The 14,580-nt window shown below is 52.3% G+C and overlaps 1 protein-coding gene across 4 annotated transcripts; it reads right to left on the bottom strand.

The window, feature by feature from the left end:
- Positions 1-381: 381 nt before the first annotated feature.
- CPSF4 (cleavage and polyadenylation specific factor 4) lies at positions 382-14,525 on the bottom strand. 4 transcript variants are annotated; one of them, XM_033109946.1, is made up of 8 exons: positions 14,268-14,525; positions 12,418-12,468; positions 10,534-10,686; positions 8,246-8,341; positions 7,760-7,853; positions 5,981-6,053; positions 4,253-4,348; positions 382-1,338 (listed from the first exon to the last, which is right to left on the bottom strand). In XM_033109946.1, exons 1-8 carry the CDS (start codon positions 14,368-14,370, stop codon positions 1,270-1,272), a joined length of 735 nt encoding a protein of 244 aa, XP_032965837.1. In that variant the 5' UTR covers positions 14,371-14,525; the 3' UTR covers positions 382-1,269. The 4 variants fall into 4 exon arrangements, with proteins under 4 accessions (XP_032965837.1, XP_032965838.1, XP_032965834.1 ...); XM_033109947.1 differs by having other exon boundaries at positions 4,253-4,345; XM_033109943.1 differs by having other exon boundaries at positions 4,253-4,423; positions 14,268-14,522.
- Between the last annotated feature and the right edge of the window lie 55 nt (positions 14,526-14,580).

Raw genomic sequence — 14,580 nt, 5'->3', positions numbered from 1 at the left:
TTCGTCAAAGGTCTTTGGTAAAGTGACATGAAGGCCAGAACTAGTTAAGGGGTGCATGGTGAGCCTCTAAACTGCATGGACTGTAAGAGTGTGAGAGGCTGTGGCTAATTACCTCCCAGAAGACCCGACATATCATCTAACATGAAATGCAAAGTAAGGAGACCTGCCAGGTGGCTGTTCCAAAGGCCAAGCTTCCAGACGTTTCCAGCTGCCAGTAAAAAGCCCTTTCTTCACTGACAGCATCACTTGCCTTCCTCAAATGCACATTTGTTGAAAGGGGACAAGTGGGCACCAATATCAAAGTTTTGTGCCAGGCATCTAGTGCAGCCAACAGCAAGACCCCCTGTTTGGCATGGAGTTCTTGAAGTAATGAGACATAGCTTAAAAAACAAGCTTTAATCAACTTCATAAAAATTGTCCTTGTAATTGAACTTGGATAGGCCCACTTGCCCAGCAGGTTCCAGGTGATGGTTTCACATTTCCAGGCTCGGCAGGGTGGTCTCCATAGGCCAAAGCTGTCTGGTAGTACAGACACTTGATGGGGCAGGAGGTAAGTGCACAGATGGACTGTGTCATCTATTTCAAGGGTGGTCTGCAGCTCCAGCTGAAGGTATACCTTAAACACTGTCAAGCGAGTGCCCCAAGAAAGTAAGCCCAGAGGAAAAAGACCCTCACAGTTGAGAGCCCTACACCCCTCCTCTCAGTTGCTGCCACCTTGGAGCAGGGCCAGGCTAAGCGACAAGCTCCCTTGAGTTTGCCCTGAAGGGCTGCCTCGTGCAAATCACATTGATAGGCACAGCTTCTGAATTCAGCAGGACATGGAGGAAGCAGGCATGACCTGGCCAGTTTTAATGACCCACCAGCCCCTGGGGTCATGGAGAACTGGTGTTTAATGAGGTCCCAGAGGAAGGGCTGTCTTTCATACACAACTGTTTAGCAGAAGCCCTTTCCCACAACTTCCTCCCCTCCCCAGAGGGTGGTGTACAGGGAGTCCCAGACAGGAAGTGTTGATGCCTAGACAAACATGATGCTGACTTGGGGCAACTGGAGTACATGTCCCATTTAAAAAAAAAATTACAGCAAAATGATAGGGAAACTGGCAGACACAGCCCCTCAGAATGATCAACCCCAGTGTGCCTGCCTGCCAGCCCCAGCCAGAGTTGCACCAACACTGGCATTACACAGTTCAATGCACGCTCCCCAGGATGGCCTGGAGTGGGCCCCAACGACGGGGCCCCTTGGGCTGCTCCGAGCTGGCTCCAGCTGCTGTCACTGTCCACTGAGAAAGGCCAAGTGCCCTTTGGTGCATCTGTTGGCGTAGTGTCCTTTTTCACCACACTGGGAACAGCAGGGAGGAGGAGACAAAACAAAGACAAAAAACACCGTTTTCAAATGCAGTTTTCAACTAAGGCAGCACCCACCAAATAACAGGTTGAGAATGGGGACTCTGAAATCCTCAGTGGTACAGATTTTCATTCAAATATGAGAGAAAGGGAGCTCCAGAAGGTATGGTGGCACAAAAACTGCAGCCAACAACTTGGCAAATGGAAGAGAAGTTTTTCCTCTGTGGCCACAGGCTGATCTGAGCACACAGCAGGGAGCTCCTCTGGCCTGGCCGGCACCAGGGCCCGCCCACTCGGGCTCTCCCTGGGAGGCAGGTTGAAGACAAGCCCATGGCACCAGAGCTCCCCCAACTGCCTGGGGACCAAGCCCCTCTGCATGGCTGGCGGGTCACTTACCTCTGAGGCACCACTCTGGGACTCCTTGGAGACTTGAGGGAACAAAGAGAGAAGCTACGAGGCTCCTCCCCCAACGTGGGGATTCATTGCTGTGGACACTGAGGGTAGGCTGCACCCAGGGTTCTCCCTCCTGGCTCTTGCACACCTGCCTAAGCTACCCCTGGGGACAGGTTTCAGTCACAGGATCAGAGAGACGGGACAATGGTTAGACTTGGGTGAACAGACCCGGTAAAATCACCTCTCAAAAATCTAGCACTGGCCCTGATTACCCAGTCCCTGCCTTAGCTCCCCTTCATTCTTTCTTCTGGCTCCTCAAAAAGCAGAATTCTCAGAAAAGGAGCGAATGTACTGAACGAGGGGTCCAGAGGCAGTAGGAGCACCCACTCTGCACTAACCCACTCAGCGCTCTCCCAGGCTCCAGGCGCGAATGTGGGGCTCTTCGTCATTGCCCAGAACTCTTGGCTGCTCTTTTCCCGACCCTGCCGTCCCCATGTCTGATCTGTGTGACCTTTGTGTGGACGAGTGGCCTACAGAGCAGCCAGTTAGTCCTCTGGCTGATGTGATGACCAGAGGGAAGGACTGCGTGGGCCCGTTCATGGCACTTGGCATGTCCATCAGCCTCCGCAGCCTTTCTTGAGAAATCCAGGATTCCCATGAGGCGTCTTTAATGTTAACTCTGAAGTACCCCTGGTAAGAAGATTGGCAAGTCCCTGCCCCACCTTTCTCAAGTCCAGGACGTAGGCGAGTTTGCGTCACAGAAACCCTGTTGAAGAGTCCTGCAGGGGGGCAAGATGACAACCACGCTCCGCACAGGACACCTAAGTTTGCTCACTGTACTGGGAACACGGGTCAGAAGCTGTGTGCCATGCACCGTGCACGCACCCCCATCCACCTCACCTTCTTCACAGCCTCCTCTGTACTCGCCTCACCTGTTAGGGCTGCGACTCTGAAATCTGAGGTCTTCCCTGAATCCATATACACTTTTAACTTCAGCGTCTTTGGGCACCTGCCTTCCTCTCCCCTGAGAACACTCACCCCTCCCAGGAAGGAGCAGCAGCAGCCTATTTCCTCAGCAGAGCCGGCACTGCAGGTGCTCGCTGAGCATCTGATGGCTGCGGCCGTGGGAAGTGCCCGGTAGCCCGGCTTTTCTATGGACATTGAAGTATTAACATGCCTTTGGGCTCAGACCTCTACCTGTAGGCATGGACGCTACTGACACCAGACAAGAACTCACAAAGGTCTCAGAGCCACGTACAGCACTGTTTTCAGCAGCAAAAACTAATTGTCTACCAACGAGAACTTGTAAAATAAATTGTGGTTATACTATGCAGCCACTGAAAAGAAAAGATTAGATTTACATACACTGATACAGAGATCTATGACATATTGTAAAGAAAAGAGTATAGACTTATAATACGTACAAGGGCCCTATTTATATTAAAATATATACTATGTTGTGTGTATGTGAATACAAGTTTAGAACAGTTCTCCAAGAGGGGCCCAGGGGTCCACAGTGGGGTCGCCAATGGGGGTTTGGGCGGGTAAAGGGGTACCAAAACCAAAGAGCATGAGAACAGAACACACTGAGTGAAGTGGCTGTTTTAGGAAAGGGGAGAGTAAGGCAACACTCACTCTGTATCCTAAACACTTCTATATCATCATCTATATCATCAAAAAGTTTTTACAAAAAGCATGTACTAACTTTGCATTTGGTCTAACAACTCCCAATCTGAAGTCTTTGTGAGTCTAGTCTTTGTAAAGTTTCTGCTGACTCACTTGGTGGTGCTTGTTTCCTTCTATGTTTTGTGATTTTTAATTATGAATTCATTCTTTGGAACTCTAGCTGGGAATTTTGTGGGACCTGAGTTGAGAATAAATTTCTCAAAGAGCCAGGTGCCAGAAGCCCACCTATTTGGGGCTGTTTTAGATTAGAAAACTAGCTTTTTAGTGCTCACCAAGGGCAAGATACAGGCCCCAACTCATGGAAGGGCCTAATAGTGACTATAAACTCTCAAGGGACCCTTCCCCTTCCCCTCCAGAGCCAAGAATGACACGTTTCCTAGTGGGTTTTTAAAAGTTTACCCTTTCCCTGAGTGTCCTATTTTATGTATGTGTGTGTGAATAAGGCGTGAGAAAGGTATTCTGATTCCTCTGTGTGTAGGCCTAAAGCTTTGTCCATTTCCCTGGAGTGTGCCCACGCAGGGTCTGAGGACAACCAGAGGCCTTAGGGTTCCTTCTTGTCCCTGGATTTGTGCTTCCACTTTGTCGCTAGCCTCTGAAAGATTTCCCTCCCTTTCTTGCAAGTGCACTCCATTCCTTAACAGGGTATGTTTAATCGTTCACCTGGCCTTGGTGTGCTGTGAAAGGAAGTAGGATGGTCTCTAGCCCACCAGAGTGGCCCACTTTTATAATCAGCAAAAGCAAAGATTTTTCATTCTCCAAAATTAACTATCTGGGGAACGAAGGCCACTGACTATGAGGACCCCTCCCTGCTCCCCAGACCCAAGACTCACCTTGTAACAGGTGACCTGCTCCAACGGCCGGGGTCCCCGGTTGCCTGCACTGCTGTTTTGACTCTGCATGACCCCAATGACCTGCGGGGTTCTCTGCTGATTGGGAGAAGAGTTCTGACTCGTTAACTGGATCAAGGAGGACGACCTTTGTAATGGCGGATTGTTACTTTGCTGGAAAGAGTTACACAACACGGTTTTACTGCGGAAAACACGTGCACGCAGACTACCAATGGGGCCGGGGAAAAAAAGAGGGCAGGACTGCTCCCGCATGGCCAGCAGGAAGAAGGGCTTCCGTGGCGCCCCGCTCAGGAGAGCAGGCAGAAAAGAAACATCTGGTGATGATGGCAGGAGCTGCTGCCCGAAAAATACCATGCAGACACACAGAAACGAAAAATAAAAGAAAACAAAACACCAAAGAGACGAGGTCTCTGGGCAGCGGGGCGAGGGCATGAGCAGGCCTTACTTTTGTTTCTGAGGTTCTAGCTTCAGGTGAGGATGAACGCTTGGTTCAGCCAGATGTTTAGCAGCCTACACGGCGAGCAACAGTCACAGAAAAACAGCTGGAGGCTGACACGCTGACCTGTGGTCTAGGGGCTGAGAGGGCCCTTCACTATGGAGTCATGTGAGCAAGGAGGACGGGGGTGCTGGGGTGGGGAGTGGAAGCAAGGCCACCTCCCAACCAAGTGGTTCCTGGCTCTGGCCTCCATAACGCAGGGACCCAGAGCTAGAAACGCCCAGGTTGTCATGGCTGCACCCACATCCAGGAATTCCCAGATTTGCTGATAAGGAATTCTATGTGATCTGCCCCACAACCTCCTGAGGGAGGGGGTCAGTGCAGCAAACGCGGCTTATCTCCACCTGGCTCTTCAGCCTCTAGCACTGGGGAGGGCTGGAAGGGGCTACGGCAATGGGCTCAGAGTCCAGCCAGGCAAGAGGTAAGGCTTCAAGGTCAGCAGGCAGATTTACTCAGCCTACTGAGACCCTCCCCAGCGCACTGGCCAGCCCTTCCTCTGGGTCCCCAACTCCCCACCCCCTTAACCAAATGTCCAGGATACCCTTGGTTTGGGGGGTGGGGGCTGCTGCAGATGCCCATTTGTCTATGGCATTTTCCTCTTTCCCCAGCTTGAGAGAACCAGCCACCTGCTGGGTTATAGGACCCCTTGTCTAGACTGGAGCCAGCTGGTCCTTTAGCTCTGTTCCCAGACTTCCCTACAGTAGGGAACATCCTCACAGAGCGGTCACAGCACTGGCCAGAGAACCAGCCAGCCTCGGTTCTGTTACCAGATCTGCTCCTGCCCAGTGTGGCCTCTCAGGCAAGCCCCTCCCTCTAAAAGTGTCAGTTTCCGTTTGTAAAGGGAAGGGTCTGAACCAGAAGCAAGAGCAGGCAGCAGACACGTGGCACCCATGCTGTCTCCCACTCTGGCTCCCAAGGCAGGCACTGCTAGCTGCCAAGGCACTCGCCAGTCAAGGGAAGAGAAGCCAAGTGGGCATTCGGCTCCAGCAGACAACTCTCCATCTCTAGAGGGAGATGCAAACTGTTTTGCTCCATACATTTTCTGCTGGAACTCAGGGTGATTCCCCTCCCGTCGCGCCTCTTCCCGAGCCCTCACAGGGTGTCCAGCTGGGTGTATGACAGACCGCATACTGTTGCAGGCACTGAGTTCTTGTGCAAGGGCACTGCCAGGACCGGCAATGCCATGGGGCCGAGGAGGGGCCAGGACACAGTACCTTTGTCGGAGGCTGCGTCTGCTGCGGCAGTGGAGGCTGCTCGGTGGTTCCCATCGGCAGTTCAAATCGAGGGCTGGACACCCGGCAGCCAGAAGGGATGAGAACAAAAAAAGAAGAGATGAAAGAGGAGCTAGGCTGGGCAGTGTTCTCAAATTATGGCCTCGGAAAATCACAGCCAGTCTAGTCCCTAAGCACAGAGCAACATGAACCACCTGGACGTGGGGTAGCTGTTGGCTCACCTCTGCCCGCGAGGCCACAGGACAGTGGGGAGAACAGAACTGACACACCTGGGCTCAGACCCAGCTCTGCCCACACCTGGCTGAGGCCTGGGGAGAGTGCTTCTCAGAGAAATGAATGAAAAAAACTTTTTAATTTAAAATTTTTAATATTTAAATTATAAACCAAGCGTTGGCAACCATATGTAGACAGGTTTGCTATGGATAAATTAAGATTGTGAGGTCATACTTTGAAATGCAACTTCACAAGTAGTTTAAATAAATCAATACATTTCCTCAAAAATTGTATGATTTCCTTCAGTTTATAATTCAGGATATAGAAAATTTAATATCATGTTAAATAATTAACCATCTACCTACCCTCTAAAAGTCAACTATAGAAAACTGAATTACTATTAGGACCAAATAACAACAAGGCTTTCATGGTTTTTCTTAAGAGTATATATAAATCTTGAAAAGGTAACACTGTTAGCTGAGCTGTGAAATCCATAAAAGTAACAGTTTTGCCACAGTGCACAGATGAATTCTTTCATTTTGCTTCCCTGATTCCCTCACTAAGCAGCTTTCAGGTCAGAAATGGAAGACAGAAAATCATAGCTCCTAGAGGGAATAATGCAGATAGTGAGAAAGAGTTGGTACTGTCAGAAGGCACGAGCTTGTTCCATCCGGGCTTTGCACATGGGAGCCCCTTCCAATACACACCCTTCCCTGCGGGTCCCAAAGTGCCAGCCCTCCTCCGACAACACAGACTCCCGAGGGGACACGCCTGTCTGCCTCACAAACAGAGCCCCTTGGGCCACCTGCCGGCTCCTGGGCTCTCATCTAGGGAGCAAGACTAGCTCAGCAGCCACCTGCCCACTGTGTGGCAACAACCAGGGCACTGCTCCTGTACAGGTGTTGGCAGTGCAGATGGAGGTAGCACAGGAGGGGGAGACTGCACTGGTCCCAGCCAGTGCCACCCTGTCCCCTCAACCGCCCAAAGTGACATGTGCCCTGAGGCCGAGGAGAGGAGCGCTGAGCCCTGCTGAGCAAGAGCCCAGCTTCAGAGGCCCACAGACCTGCCTTTGAGCAGGTACCACCACCTACCACCAGTGGCAAAGCTCTGGGCCTCCGTGTTCTCATGTGTGAAAGAGGACATTCTCTCTCACACTTGTGAGTTACATGAACTAGCGTGTGGGAAACCCCACGCTCAGCACCTCCGTACAGGAAGCCTTGAAACTGTAGTTCCGCCCTGTAGGGCACAGGTTCTTAATCTGAGGGCCCTAAGTGATAGGTAAGGCTGTGTGGGCATGAGTTTCTCTGGAGCACAGGGCCCACAGCTTTCATGATTCCCTGACAGCTGTGACCCAATAACGGTTAAGTGCTGGTCTAGGCAGAGCCACCTCTGGGCTCAGGAAGCAGCAAGGGTTCCCCCACCCCCACACACACATGCCCACCCATCCCAGGAACTGTGCCAACGAGATCCAGGAAAGATGTAAAGAGCAGCAGGGCCTGGGGCAGGAGTGGTGGGGGAGGGGTGGGAAGGTAGGGGCTGGCTACTCACTGCATGAATTTACACGAGGGCCCCTCTGGGCAGAATCCCACCAGGTAATTCACGCAGATGACTCTCCGCGTGTGCCGGTGCCTGCACAGGGGACCTGTGGAGACAAGCGTCAGGTCACTCAGACCATCCCCTCTTCAGGGGTCACCCTCGTGCCCCTCTGCCAGTCAGAGCCTTGCCCAGACCACCGTCTGGGGTGCAGAGAGCAATAGGAGGGCTTCAAATACTGGGTTTGCCTATTACTCATAGGGGACAGTGGGCAGGACACACAATCTCTAAAATACTAGTTTCCTTATCAAAAATGCAGGTGAGAATGTAGCCCACACAGGAGCCTTGGGAGGCTCAAGTGAGCTGAGGGTGTGAAAAGGCCTCACGAGCCCCTAAACGCCTAACACCAGGTTTTGCTGGAACAGGCAGGACAGGCAGAGGGTCATGTGGGCAGAGGAAGGGAGGACGGGCCTCTTGCCGGGGCATAAGCACCATACCTACCGTGCTTGCAGAAGCCACGGTCGTACCAAGGGCAGTCCTTGATCTTGGACTCGGGGTCGATGTGCAGGAAGGGGCACTCCTTGTTGCTGCACTCCCCTGCAGGGAAACCCAGACATGCGTCCACTGGGGACAGCTCCAGGAGAGCTGGACCCAGACCCACCTCGGCTTCCTCCAGGGCTAGGGCCTGCTGTGCAGCAGAGGGCCAGGTGGTGCTGGCTTCTGGAGCTGGCCTGGCGAACCCTGAGACTCAGGACACAGGTCTCAGCTTGTTTCCTGACCTGTACGTGGCTGTGCAGGTCCTCCCCTCACATGTGTCCATGCTGCCATGCGTGTCAATGACACTGACAGCCAGGCACAGGGTATATACTCATCAAGTAACTTACGGCTCCATCCCTTACCCACAGGGGGAGTCCCAGGCATCACTTGCCCATGGAGGCAAATGCACCGGTTAAGGCCATGACATTACTGTTCCACAGTGGTGAGCTCTTCACATCTACTAGCTGGGACAGGGGAAAGGTCTGAGGAGTCTACCTTTCAGGACAAAAGTAGGGAAGATTTGGGAACTCCAGGCTGGGTCCCGTGGTAGAACGCAGTAAAGCCTTTACGACAGCTCCTCTCAGGAGCAATCGGCCCAGCTGGCCACCAGCATCTTTCACCCAACTACGGTTCTGCCACCTCTATGCTTGCCCTTCCAATCCTCATTGCACACGAAAGACCACTCTGAGAAAATGCAAACTCCTTCCCAGACCCCCAAGTCCCTACGTGGTCCAGCCTACCCTCCCCAGTCTCTTCCTCCCCTCCAGCCACACTGGCCCCCCAGCTCTTCCAAGACCATCCCCTAGTTAGCCTTCAGATCCCAGCTTAGGTCTCAACTCCTCAGAGGCCTTCCCAACCACTCTGCCTAACTGTGATTTCCTCATGTGGTTCCATTACTGTTTCTTTCCTTCAGAGCACTTATCGGAACAATTCTCTTCTTCACCTCGCTGGCAAATCAGCTGCCTCTCCCTGGGCCACTAGAGCAAAAGCACCATGGGGCAGGGACTGGATCTGTCCTCTTCACTGCCTAGAAGGGGAGCCCTCACCTGCGTCACCTGTAGCACAGGTGACAGGAACTGCAGACTGTGTGTATGCACCAGCACAGGCTCTACAGGGCAAGGAGGGAACCCAGGCCAGCCTGCAGAGGTGCCCATGAGGGCTCATGCCCACCATCGGGGCCAGCTGGGAGCAGGCTCCCATGGAGAAGCCACTGCTTCCTTCCAGTGCTGGCTCCAGGGCTGCTATGGATGGAGAAGAGAGAGTGGGGAGCTGGGAAGCCCGAGTCCTATTTCTGACTGTGCTTTGACTTCTCAGCTTGTGCTGCCTCTACAAGAAAAGCCACAACAATCGTTAATAAGCCAGCAGGCCAAGCCTGTTGGGCTGCTGAAATAATGAATGTCTCCTCTGACAATAGAGCTTCGGAAGTTTGTGGCAGGCCCAGCACACCTCGGCCCACACAGGGTACGGAGGCGTCCAACCTTCCGCCAGGCCCCGCACAGGGCTGGGGATGGCAGTCCTGGGGCCAGAGCCAGCCCTTGTCCTGACCACCAGGGCTAATTCCTGAGTAACCTCACCCAGAGCAGAACGCCAGGGAGGATCTAATTCCACCAGGGAGTACAACAGCTCAGCCAAGCCCTGTGCTAACCCACCGCTCTCAGCCCATCCCCACTTCTCAATGAGTTCACTCAGGACAGCTGAGGCCACGTGTTCACTAAGCAGGGATCAAGGCAATCTGTTTCAAGGTGAAAAACGGCTCTTTGCCACCAGAAGACAGCCCCCAAACCTGCTATTCTTAAGGTGTATTTAGGATAGACAAAGCTACTACCTGGGATGACACTCCCAGAGAGAAGGAACCAACTCGGCCCGGGGGACAATCAGTCGCCACGCTGAAAGAAGAAGCTGATTTAAGGGAGGTTGCTTCGGCACGGTTCACTCACCCACTGGGAGACCTTCATTAGTCTCAACTTCCCAAAGAACCTGAAAGTACGCAAAAACCTGAAGCACTACAGAGATGCAGGGATTATTAGAGGATAACTGTAACTCCCCATAACTAACGGGCCAGCTGAGGTTGCAGGGCAATGCCCTAGGTTCTCATCTGAGGCTGGAAAGATGGGAGATGACAGACACTGTGGGTTCTGAGCAGTGCTGAACTCCGCTGGGTCTTGATTCTTGGGAGAGCCCCCCAGGGCTACTGCTGCTGGGGGTCTGGGTGGAGGGAGAGGCCTGGCCACACACCTTACCAACCGCCTTACCGAACTTTGAGTAGAAATAGCACTCAGGCATCTTGGTCATGTCATACTCGTGCAGGAACTCGCACTGGTCCCCTTTCTTGCACAGCCCCCGTAGCCAGTGTTTGCACACCACTGTCTTCTCGCCACTAATGTGGCGGAATGGGCACATGCCCCCTGCCAAGGAAGACATGGGGGTGTGAGGAGAGATGTGGCCCTGAGCCCAGGGGCACTGGGCCTGGGGGAGCCAAGGTGCCTTCACCTCATTCCTCCCCAAAGCACCTGAAAGCAGCATGTCCTAGCAGGTGATGGTTGTCCCTGCAGATGGCAATGTGATTTTAGGCAGGACATGGGCAGACATTTTAAATTTAAATAGGTATGTGTTTTAATGTATTTTGATAATCTAACTAAAATCAAATAATGCTTTCACAGGTATTACTATAAGATAGAGGCTTAACAAGTCTAAGGGTGGCATGGGGGTGAGGTGGGGTTGAGTTTATTTCTTAATTTAAAGAATAGGTCCAGCAGTACACAGACATGGTGAAAATTACAGGGGGAGGCGTGGGTTGCGGGGAGTGGGGGTTTGGAAACCCAGCCCTAAAAGATAGAAGGTAGAGGACCACCAGAAGCCTGGACTCCAGGCGGGCTCCATCTTTAGTTAGAAGTTCCCACTTAACCTTCACGAACTAAGAAGATCAAGTATAGAATTAAAGAAATGCATTGTATACAAACTCGGGGAGGTCTGCCTTCTATAGCCGGACCTGAGCGATCATCCATCCGGATGTGACAGAGCTATATCTGCGAAAGTCATATTTCTAAACAGTGGCCTGGCAGGACTACTGGGAAGGCCTGACTAGAATGAGGCTGTGACTGGAAAAGATCTAGACCCACCCACTGCCAACTTTCTGCAATGGTGGCAACATTCTATATTTATGCTGTCAAGTATGGCAGCCAGTAGCCACACGTGGCTATAAAACACTTAAAATGTGACTAGTGTGATTGAAGAACTGCATTTTTATTTAATTTTAACTAATTTAAATTTTAATAGCCACATGTAACTAGTGGCTACTGTATTAGTTAACAAAGAGACTGGCATATTGCTGGTGTTAAGGACAGATGGTGGCAGGTCAGAAAGGCACAATTACCAAGCAAGGACGTGGCCATGAAACCAGCCCAGGGGCGATGATGTTCCAACTAGACACCAGAGGTCAACCGGGTGGATCCACTTGATAGGTCTATTGCTTCAGTTGTAAATGACTGAGTTATAGAACCCAAACTTGCCAAAATCAGCCATAAAAAAGAAACTTGCTCTAATTCTGTGCTCCCTATTTAAGCTTGTGATTAAAATTGCTTATAGGAAGAAAGATGCCCAGACCTCTACATGGTATGTAAGGTCCTGCCCTGCGAGACTTCTTATGAATTAATGGATAGGTAGTCTGGCTCATGCAGCCTCTGTTGGGCCCTGGTTAGTATGAACGTGACTCCACGAGACACTATCATGGGGTTTTTTGATGAGAGGACACAAAGGACAGTGAGCCCGTGTCGACTCCGTAGAACCAGAAAGGCCTGGATTCAAACACTGGGCTCAATCACTCACTAACTCTGTGACTGTGAGAAAGTGCCTGAGCATCTCAGTACTAGGCGCTTCTGTTCATGTCATAGGTCAGCTTGTGGCCACAGGGAAAGTGAGATGAGAAGGCCAATTCAGAGCCAGCTTCCATCCTGTGTTTTAGGTTTCAGGCAAAACACTCCATCATGTTCTCATGTACCTAGCCTACCCAAACCACAATTTCATCTAGGGACATTGTCTGCAGAAAGCCATGTAAGCTAGAGACCTGATGGCCTGCAAGTCTGCTAAGGGCTAGGGTGGTGGAAGGAACATCCCCCAGGGAGCCAGGGGTCTCTTACCTTTGCCACAGGCTGCTTTCAAAAAGAATTCGCAGACAGCAGCCCCTGACTCTGTAGAAAGGAGAGAATAGGAGAGGCGTCAATCAAAGCAACGTAGGATTACTACTGGTAACATCTGAAGATGGGGGAGGGAACTGTTCTGGTCTTTAACCCACTAAGGGTTCATGGTATAGGTAACAGACTGGCAAAAAAAATGCAAAGCCAAACCAAGCAAGAAGAAAGTTGCTTATTTCAGTCACTCCCCGTAAAATGAGACATATTGTTGAGAGTAATCATTATTCAGGGCTGAGAGCTTCCTACAATAAAGATGCTTTCAAGGAGTCAAGCGTGTGTGGGGGAAGGAAGGATGGAGCACAAGATCACAGAAATTAATTACACTGTGCTTGGACATTCCAGAGGGCTAATTTAACGTGAGGCAGAAGGAGGGAATGATCTCACAGGAAACACAAGCGAATGTGGACCGAGGACGGACAGGCTCCAGAGAGATGCTATTTGGGCGGGGAGAGCATAATTGAAGATACAGAAGTAGGACTGCTCTTAATATGCAGCAGCAACACACAATTATTAAAGGGGCAGTCTTTTGCTTCCACAGATGCAGCTAGTTCAGATGAGGGGAGCAAGAGAACAGAGGCTGAGTGAGCGCAATGGAAGTCAGTGGGCTCAGGGGACAGGCTGTTCCAATGCGCCCAGGACTACCCCTGCTATCAGAGTAAACCTTCCGGTGTCATAAACAGTTTTCTCTCTCACAGGGCATTTCAGAATTGCTGAAAACCTACAGACAGCATCTCTGAAGGCCACTTCCGTGCCTCTTCTTGCTAACTTGCGAGAGATTCCTTGGTTTCTCGGGAGCAGGCATATTTTGCTGGGAGAGACTTAACGGCTGTGGAACTGGGAGTCCTGGGCTGTCACTCATTTGCATTTCAAAATGTCTCACAAAAAAGAGTTAGGGTTGCTTCCTTCATTCCTTAAAGCCCGAAGTCCCCAGTCCTGGGGACTGGGTGTCAGGCAGACAGAATAAAAGAATATGCCTCCAGGGCAGAACAGACAATTCTTCCCCAAACTAAGAAATGAAGTTCAGGGACAGGGCCTGTGGCCTCCCTGGGCTTTAACACACTGGACTTGATCACTGGCAGGCAGTGCGCTGAGGGCAGCTACCAAGTCTGAGGCCAGTCAGGGCAGCACCCGTGGCTAGTTATGTCCTTGACCCTCCCTAGAAACAGGTCTGTGGGCCCCTCACCACTGCGCCTGCCCTCACAGACTCCAGTATCTGTGGTCCCAGGCTAGAGACAGGTGGGATGGAAAGAGCTGTCCTGCATGGATGGTTCCACAGCCTCAAGCTAGTGCTATCAACAGTGGGGGGAGCGCAGGCAGCTGCCAGGGTATGATGAACGACTCAGAATTGGGGTCCAGAGAAAAAGAGACAGGCTCGCAGGAGTGTGCGTCCTAGGAGAAAGGAGCTTGAGAGTCTAACTGAGGATATCCTACAGAGGAGTTCCTTCCCTCAGCCAGACTCCTCCAGACTCAGCTCTGACGAGAGCAAGAAGAGGGAGCTCGCTCACAGTAGGGGGCTGGAGGGGGGAAGAGAGTTATACGGTATTTTCCTGCAGGCGGGGAGTGTGCGGGGGTGGGGGAAGGATTTTCAACCCAGAGTACCCGCCTTCATTCAAGAATTATTTGAACAGCCAGACTAGGTCTTGCCCTCCTGAAGTTTGTCTTAAACTAGTCCCAGGGGATCAAAGACCCGAGTCCAAGTCCGAGGACCGAGGGGGTGGGGTCATGAGTCCACGGGGTCGGGTCCCAGGTCCGAGTCGGTCGCACCCTTCGCCTGCCCGCCCCGGCCCCACGCTCACTGTCCATGCCGGGGAAGGGGAGCGGCTGCGCCCCGAGCTGCTGCTCCACCGCGATCTCCAAGTCGAACTTGATGTGGTCCACGCTGGCGATGATTTCCTGCATGGCGGCGGCGGCGGCCCCACCGGCCCGGCTCCCCTCAGTACCTCGCCGCTCTCACACCTCTACCTGCCACCCGCCACCGCACACGGTCCTCCTCCGCCTCGCCTCGCCGCCGCCGCCGCCGCCGCCACCGCCGCCGCCGCCCGCGGAATGCCGGGAGCGCCCAGAGCCCGCGCCTGCCTCTCGCCTGTTCAGACCGGACCAATCGAGCGC

The sequence above is a fragment of the Rhinolophus ferrumequinum genome, chromosome 7 (assembly GCF_004115265.2).
Source record: "Rhinolophus ferrumequinum isolate MPI-CBG mRhiFer1 chromosome 7, mRhiFer1_v1.p, whole genome shotgun sequence".
NCBI lineage: Eukaryota > Metazoa > Chordata > Mammalia > Chiroptera > Rhinolophidae > Rhinolophus > Rhinolophus ferrumequinum.
This window is presented reverse-complemented; position numbering and strand designations above follow the sequence as displayed.